Source organism: Vitis vinifera, chromosome 7, assembly GCF_030704535.1.
Source record: "Vitis vinifera cultivar Pinot Noir 40024 chromosome 7, ASM3070453v1".
Classification (NCBI taxonomy): domain Eukaryota; kingdom Viridiplantae; phylum Streptophyta; class Magnoliopsida; order Vitales; family Vitaceae; genus Vitis; species Vitis vinifera.
Genome location: NC_081811.1, coordinates 22233638 through 22242420, shown reverse-complemented (window position 1 = coordinate 22242420; position 8783 = coordinate 22233638). Strand labels below are relative to the sequence as shown.

Below are 8783 nucleotides of genomic sequence, written 5' to 3'. Positions count from 1 at the left end.
ATTTCCATGTCACAGAGATTTTTCTGGAAATTTAGTAAGTTTTTTCTAAACACAAGATTTGGTTCCATGCCCATGTGTCTCCACCATTTCAGATCAAGAGAAAGATTAATACATTTTTAAACAGCTATGGTCAAATAGTGCAAAGCTCAAATTATGTCATAATGTGCATAAGATCTCTAAGGGATGGATAGCTTCATTGGTAACAAGGGAAATTTGGAATCAGGCGAAGTTGGTAGGAGTGACGTAGGACCGTAGGAGCTTCTTCTGCAGTTCCTATATGTTGGTAGACAGTTGCTGCAATTTCAGTTTTCAAGAAACCATGCACAAAATTCAACTGAAATAACATGGAGACAAACAAGAAATAATTATAAAACTGAGTAAAATTGGAGATGAAGCATACCATTTTTGGGAATCCTCATTTTTATAGCTTTGCTAAACCATTGTTTGTTTGATGAGGACAAAACTTAAGAGTTTGAACGAATTCTTTGTGGATGAATTACAGAGACTGGGGTCACATATTTTTTTGTCTAGGCTTCCCGCTTCCCACTTCCCACAGATTAATGTGACAAAATGGTTCTTACTAAGAATGAATCAGTCAAAAGCTACAGGCAAAAATTTATAATCCTGCCTACAACAGTTCAAAAAAAAAAATCCAAATAGATGTTAACGATTGAGAAGATAGGGGGTGTGATCAGAAATTCAGAATCTTTCCTTCTCGATCTGTGGCGGATGATGCCAGTCTCACGAGCGAAAGTGCCTCGAGTTGGCAAACACAAAATCCAGAAAAAGGTCCGTTGGGAGTAGTGGGGAGAGGGGAAGAAGGAGGGGTCTTTAGTTTCGGGGGGAAGGCGTAGAATCCCAGAATGGACAGAAAAAGCGAACTTTCCAAAGACATTTGGACAAGAGAGTCAATGCCAATGATATGATGCAAAAAGCATCTCTTCTACCTTGGCTGTCCCCCCACCACCTCCACCTCCACCCTCACCCTCTACCTCCCCTCTCAACATGGTCCATTTGGATGTACCCGGATGCGTCGTCGTTTTAGGGGCCATGATTATTATGTCTGCTTTCCAGTGAATTTTAGTATTGAATAATAACTACTCGGACCATATCACACAGTGACCACACCATTCCCAGCTGCAGGAGACTCCATCAGTCACATTATGACCACCACCACCACTACCACCTCCTCTACCTCACCCTCTGTTGGATTGTATCATTTTTCCTATAAATAAATCTCTTCCTTGACATCTCCTGGCACATATCTCTGATCTGTAGGCCATTGAGGAGTGATCCGTAGCGGTCTTTTCAGTGCATTCAACATCAAATGATAAAAGTACAGATGACGATGTACATCACATTTTTGCAAACCAGAATGCGCACCGAAAGATCCACAACTGAATTTATTTTCTAGCAATTTGAAATTTGAAATTTTAAACCCACTGTCACTTCTTTCAAAGGCAGCGCCATTGTTATCATTATTAATATGGTTTAGCTTTAATCTATCCAACCAAGTTGCACCACAAGAATCAATGCGCCCATGCACCGCATCAGGCTTCATTTAGAGAATCCTTCATTTTTTTTTGTGGGTTTTCCATTCAAATCATTAGTAAAAGGCCTGGTAATAGACTCTGCCTAGAGAATCTGCGAGCTGACTTGAATTAAACTCATCAACAGACGCCAGAAACCTAATGAATGCTCATCCTATTTGTATACCTTCCAAAGGGCACTCTTTGTTAACAGTTTGGTAACCACTCAAATCCTATCATGCTAAGAATGAACAATGAGGTCAAGAATCACGACCAACTACCATTCATTTGGAATTACAAAAAGATGAGGAGCAACTGTGGAGCAGGTCCAACTTGTTAGATAGAGCTTTAGGTGAGTCTGGTCAACATGACTTGAAAAGTAAGTAACGTTTGTCTAGCCAGCCGAAGCAAGTAAAACCCACCATACTAGATGGGTCAAGGTCTATTTAATAGGGTTTGAATAAATGTACTTGAATGCTTTAATGTTGTAGGTAAGTATGGGTTTCACTTTTCGCTTCATTGTGTAAATTATTGGGTTTTATAAGAATCTAAAAAGATATGTTTGATTATATATACTCGGAATGGATGAATACTACAAACACTGATGAAGGACTAAAAAGAAAAAAAGAAAAGTGCTACAGATTCTGGAAATAGCAAACAAAGGATCAACTTCTTGCATACAAAAAGCTTTAAACTCCCACTGTTTTGGTGACAAGAGGCGTGAGGAGTGAGGACCACCTTAGGTTTCCATCATTGTATTTAGGTATGAAGAATCCACTTTATTGCGTCCCAAACCTGATTAGATTTTCAGAAGATTTTTTTTTTCCCTTTTCTCTGTTTGGAGAATTGATCAATGATAAATGGCTGAAAATCATAGAAAGCAAAATGCTCTTTTGTTGACTAAAATTAGGAAACATTGGAGGGTAGATCCAGATACAATAATGATGATTAAACATTGCAATATGAAACTGGTTAGCAGCACCCACAGGACTCTGGAGAAACAATGCTGAAATGGAGAACAGGCCACCCTAATCATCTAGTGAGGAAAGTAACCAGCGCGAGGACCACAATGGCCCCATGCATGCCTCTCAGCCCATTGATACTTGTGGAACAAGTGGAATAAAATCGTGTTCTACTTTCAAGCCTTTTTAAGTAGATTATCTTTACTCTGCAGATGAGACATCATAGATTTACCTTTCTCAAAGAAGCGACTTTCTCAAAGAATGAAATGGAATAAAGGGTTCCAAAAAGAACATGATTTTGCAAATATAGAGCAGGCCCTAAAAGAACAGGAGCAGGTGATATGAAGCTTCCTACCCCATGTCACTTTGACATCTCATTCCATGATGTAAAGGAGAAACTCAAAGGAGAACAAAAAACTACTTCAAAAGCAAAGCATGATTCTGGGTCTCTTCCCCAGAAAGAGGCTGTAATGCTGATTCAAAATGACTATACGAAGAAGGAAACAATTATCAGCATTCCTGACAGTACAATGCATATTGATCATATTCAACAATTCAGTTATATAACAGTTTAATTAAAAGGCATTCTCTATCCAAATACCGAAAGATTCTTGAATATTCCAAACACTGAGAAGCAAAAACTTTATCTGAAACGCAAAGAAACCACATGGATGCTGAGCTGGAAAAGTAAAATGAATCACCATTGTCAACAGCAAGTGGTCTTCCTTGCAACAACAGAAGTTTCACATAGGGGTCAGGGCTTCAGAAACAAGCTCATGAGCATAATGCTAGTCCTGCATCCCCCACTTTATGGGGGAATCTCATCCCAATTTATTAGGCCTCAAGATACCCTTTTTTCATTTTCTGTCTACTTTGTTCAGCAGCTTGAAAGGTGTAACAAAAATGTCTTTTACTTTCTCTTTTCTTTCTTTCTTTCCTTTTTTTTTCTTTGGGGTATGTCACGCTACCGACGGGGATTCACATAGTTTTAGAAGTTGCAAGACAAACTTAAGGCACAAAAATCTCCCAGTGCTTAGGTGCAAGACACAATACAAGATGTGCACCCAAACAAAATGAAACACAACTTAGGATGTATATCGATTTTATAAAATAGAGCTCAAAATCTAATCAAAACAACAAAATGTTTAAGATTCTAAACCTTTAAAAGAAACATTCGATAAAAAATAATGAAATTATATAAATTTTAATATACATTTAGTAAACAATGCATGCCTCTCCAACAAAGTGCATGTCTTAGTAAACAAGGCACCATAACTAGTGAGTGGTTGAGCCTTGGGCCTACGCAAGCTTTGAGCCCTCCTTTAACAACTGTGAGGGAAAAATGCCAAAAACATAAAGCCCAATGCTCAAAACCATGTAGCTAGGAGTAGGACATGAACTAATCTGGGCTACCACTGACTTCTGGCCGAAAGTGTACAGCATCGATTGGGTTGCAGGAATAATCTTTCTCCTAATAGCAAAAGGATTCATTTTCCAATTACTGTGACACAACCTCAGCATAATATGTACATCCAGTGCCTACCTTAATTGTCTAAACTGATTGGGCATCCAAAAAATGATAACTCCCTGCACAAGGAGCATGTGGTCTTTTGCTTCATCATGACTCGGATTTTGTTGAATTTTAATTGCAGCGTCCTCACAGCTAGCCACTCGTATGGCAGAACAAAACAGCAACTCAAAGAATACCATTCTTCACATCAAGCTTCTTCTCCTACCCTTGATACCTCCTATGTGCCTGGATTGCCCCCCATTTAAGTGCCTTTTGATTTAATTCTTTGTATACCACTGAATAAAAATGAAAAAAGGATGCCTGCACTTCATAATTGGTGATCCTCTGTTGTTCGCAACCTCAGCCATTGTCTCATTATGTACAATTCTGCAAGTGCCATCTAAACTGTCAGTACAGATTTTTGACATGAAAGTACTCCCAGCAAACCCTAGAGATCTAAAACAAATAACTTGTTCACCAAGAAAGTTGTGAGCCCAGAACATTGATAACACCAACGAAATCATGTCAAATTCAAACAACAGCCCACAAGTTAGCAAACACGACAACAATGTATCCGCAGCCATTTTTAAGGATACAAGGCATCATTTCTTGGAGTATCTTACATCCTTGGGCTCAAGCAAGTTTAAGATTTTTTTTGTTCCTTTCCTCAATTTTTGCTGCTGTAGCTTTTTCTCTAATTTTCCTTTCTACTGTTTTCTTTCTTTGATTGTTGTGGGGTTCCATGTTTACCTTCCATGCACTTAGGCTATGACCCCTGAGACATTTCCAAAGGATGGTTATTAACTATAAAAATGATCATGTACTGTTGCTGAAATAGTATAACTTTTGTTAGTGTCTTAATGAAGAAAAGACTAATCATTTACAAGAGAAGGAAATAGTCCCAATTTGACCACAGAAAGAAAACAATACTCAGCTAAAAAATAAGTTCGTTAGCACTACCAAATCAAGTTAGAAATATAAAATGTAGCAACTTCACTTCATGATCTTGTTGAGCACATTACCGGATTGGAAAGCAACAATGGAAGACAACACAAGAATTGAAGTGAAGCAGTTTATATACAGTGCTACAAGAACTTGGGCAACCCAGAACTCTTTCCTTTGCAATTTCAACAAATCTTCCAGTTGGTCAGGTACATAAAACAACTAGATGATTAAAGCTAGGCATGCTCACTATTTTTAACTACCTAACTTGAAAGCATCAACAAATAGACCTAAGCAAACACCCGCTTTCCAGTAGTTTATCATCACCACCAAAGACTGAAGCCTCCCAGTAGACTGAGACGAAGATTTTTTATACACAAGCATGCCAATCCCTTCAATGGCAGCAACTACAACACCTGCAACCAGCACATCCCAGTCACCTGTCTGTCCAAGAATTGTAGCCAGTGCATTTGCTGTGTAGAAGCCTAACAGAAGGAGAAAGACCTTCATGGGAAAATTTTTTCTAGCTGAATTCAGCTTTGCCAGTAGCTGCCGGCCACCTGCACTCACTATCCTGCCCAATCGAGTCTGGCCAAGATCAGGGCCATTTCCATTGAGGTTTTCTTGGCCGCCATTATCAGGAATTCCACCTGTGTCTAGAGCAAAGGCCGTTTTCCAACCATGTCTTCTCGTCTGAAAACTGTTTCAAGGTACAAAAACATGATGCATATCAGGAGGGCATTAACATCATTGTAATTATTAGACCAAATCCACCATGGAAAGAATTTTTAATATCCAGATGCATTTTAAAGATGGGTGGTTCACCAAAGAAGTTTTCAGCAGACAACTATTTAAATATGAAGGCTATTTATTGGGCTCATTTCAGATGCACCACAAAACATAACGGCTAATCCATACCCCTTAATTCATCCAAATGGCCCACAAATGTTTTAAAAGCTGATTGAAATCAAGGTGCAAACCTGGATAATTTTTCAGTTTCAGTCAGGCAATCATGATTAATCACCAACCATTAATAGGTTGCAAGGTATAGTTTTGGGATTCTGAATGTTAGTCCACAAAATATGATGAACAATTCAGAGAAATTCCAAAAATGAATTTGATGGTAAAAAAGGAGAAAGGCTGAGAGAGTAAGAAGTATATGCTGTCAGTTTACAATTACTGACAATAACTCATAAATTGTGGAAATAACTTGAGAATAATTCAGAAATTATTGAAATATAAAGGCAAAATTCCAGTCTGTTTGATGTGATGAAAAGGTACAGATGCATATAGTAATTCAGGAAAATGACCCAAATACTTTCACACCAATCTCTAATATTGTTAGGTTAGTCAGAACAGACCCAAAATTTCTAATTCTTCCAGCAGTTGGAGTTTGGGATTCAGAAACAAGGTACAGATGTGATTGAACTTTCATGAAGAAGTCACAACAAACAAGTGGATTTAGAAAAGAATTTCCTGGCAAGGGGTGGAAAGATAGAAGAATTTGAATTAGGAGAGATGCATTTAAGGCAACAGTGCCTAAAGCATCTGAATTGGTTGCCTGTATGTCTTGGCAACCAATTATTTAACAAGATTAAGTGAAGATTAAAGGTTCACAGCCACTAGAAAGCCCCAAACAACCCACAACTAACTCAATTGTTCACGAAGTCATAAAATGTACCTCTTTCTTGGAAAAGGTGCAGATTTCATCCCAAGCTTTGAGATTTGTCCACTGAAACTTGGTTCATTGTTCCAGTTCTGGATTGTACAACAAGTTGTGAAAGTGATATATGAACAGTCAGAGCTTTCACTCTCCGGTACTGATAAAGTTGACTGCAACATTATTCCTCCCATTCTACAGGCCATTGACTACAAACATGGAAATTCGGAAATGGTTCACTAAAGCATTTAGAAAGTTGAATTCCACAATACAAACCAAATTAACAGCGGCTAATCTCAATGTCAAGTGTTCATTTGACAAGTTCCATTCATTAGTGCTGGTTGAAACTGAAACTTACTCAGACAAATTCTTAAACCATTTATCAAGAATGTCACTGTTCTTGCAGAAAAAATTACATTGGCCATTCCACTCTAGCATTGAAATAGAATGCAAATATCTCAAGTACAAAAGAGATATACAGCCAATTACCTTGTAACATCAAGACATTTGTGAGAGTAAGCAAACAATTCATTTGAATGAAGAGGAGTTAAAGAAAACAACAGTTTAAAGATGAACAAGATTTGATGCAAAGGAGGAAGTATACTGTACTAAAGCGCTAGCTCCTGGCTCTTGGAACAGGGTGTTCCAAAGCAAGGAATAAAATATCAATAACAATGGCAATATCAAGGTTTCAAACAAAAGATAGTGAAGATGGTATTTATATCATGGTTGAGCTCCAAAGAATCCCATAAGATTTTTTGTTACAATCTAAAGCAAAGCTCAATTGACAAACAAGAGTAGCAGAAATAACACAGATGTTCTACAATCCATTCTCTCGCTCAGAAATGAGCAGAAAACACCCGATTTCTTTAGAATGCACAAAACAACATATTTACTGGAAATTCACACAAAAGCAGTTTCAAAAATGCCTCACCAAACATTTCTGCATTACTTTCATTCTTTCATTTCTAAAATTGAAAATAGTTTTTCCTCTGTGTAGGGCATTACTCTGTATCCTAGGTTGACTGCCATTATCTCTTTTGAGTCAAGGAAGCACAAATATTTCTGCTTAAATAAATGAAAACATCTACTATTGAACTCATCAAAGATCATACCATAAGCAAGAATTATAGACAACATGGGAAATGGAACCAAAGGACACAACCCTGAACAAATATGGGGAACCCAAATTTCAGGTGATTCTAACTGTTTGTTTCATCAGAAAATAATTCCCCAATTCACTTTGCAAATTCAATTACCCAATTTACCTTTTCTCTGGGAAAAATTTTTCCTGCAAAACAAATGAAACCCATTAGCAGCTAAGTAACCTTTTCCCAGGAGAACTTTCCTCAATGAGTGTTGAATTTTGAAGACATTTTCTCTGTACCCTGCTTGTTTTGATGGAAAACAATTTCAAGAAACACCCAAAACAGTGAAGGGCTTCCCATAGAACATCCCATCAAACTAGAAGAAAGCAAAAATACAAAACACAATGAAAATGGTTTCCCGGGAAAATGGGCTTTTCCTGTAGAACAGGTTTTGGAATAATTCAAACTGATTCAGTATATGAAAATAATAAATCAACAAACAAATAAAAACCCATATGGACGTCAGAGAGGGAGAGAGGGTTCACCTGGAGATGGAATCAGAGAAATATGGAGGAATGGGGGTAGAGTTACAGTAGGGTTTTTAAGCCCGTTATAACAAACCAATGGCAGTTTCTGCAGGAGCTTGGACCCCACTGGCAAGTGGCCCAAAATGTTCAGTGAGACCTTCAATGGAAAAATGATTTGAATTGGGCGATTTCTAAATATGGGGAAATAATTTCATAATTTTTTTGCAAAAATTTACAAACCACAAATTAGAATTTTGATTTCTTGATTAACAACATATCCGAATGAGACGAAAAATAAATGAGAAATCGATAAAAATAGGATATAAAATATGGAAATATGGAAATATTATATGCCTTTTAAATATATTTTTATTGATAATAAGTATTTTTATATCTTTTAATTATCATAATTTTAAAATGTTAAGGTATTTCATTAGATGATAAAATAAAAATTATAATTATAATTTTGAAAGATTAATTTTAATGTTATAAAAATTTATTAAATATAAATAAGCTTGGATTAAAGCAATTTTGTAATTATTTTTTGTGATAAAGCATTTGGAAA

At 37.0% G+C, this 8783-nt stretch overlaps 1 protein-coding gene across 4 annotated transcripts; it reads right to left on the bottom strand.

Moving 5' to 3' along the window:
• Positions 1–4970: 4970 nt before the first annotated feature.
• Positions 4971–8465, bottom strand: LOC100255264 (ycf20-like protein). 4 transcript variants are annotated; one of them, XM_002267810.5, is made up of 4 exons: positions 8237–8465; positions 7872–7894; positions 6625–6812; positions 4971–5643 (listed from the first exon to the last, which is right to left on the bottom strand). In XM_002267810.5, exons 3-4 carry the CDS (start codon positions 6807–6809, stop codon positions 5199–5201), a joined length of 630 nt encoding a protein of 209 aa, XP_002267846.3. In that variant the 5' UTR covers positions 6810–6812; positions 7872–7894; positions 8237–8465; the 3' UTR covers positions 4971–5198. The 4 variants fall into 4 exon arrangements, with proteins under 4 accessions (XP_002267846.3, XP_019073671.1, XP_019073670.2 ...); XM_019218127.2 differs by lacking the exon at positions 8237–8465 and having other exon boundaries at positions 5246–5359; positions 5448–5643; positions 7872–8230; XM_019218126.2 differs by lacking the exon at positions 7872–7894 and having other exon boundaries at positions 8237–8462.
• Between the last annotated feature and the right edge of the window lie 318 nt (positions 8466–8783).

Excerpts from the sequence above, each read along its gene's own strand:
- LOC100255264 (XM_019218125.2), bottom strand. The coding sequence starts at position 7,916 with ATGGGTTTCATTTGTTTTGCAGGAAAAATTTTTCCCAGAGAAAAG. Across the intron at positions 6,813-7,871 it reads AAATTTTTCCCAGAGAAAAG|TCAATGGCCTGTAGAATGGG; the intron begins GTAAATTGGGTA and ends CCATGTTTGTAG. Across the intron at positions 5,644-6,624 it reads GCACCTTTTCCAAGAAAGAG|TTTTCAGACGAGAAGACATG; the intron begins GTACATTTTATG and ends ACCTTGAAACAG.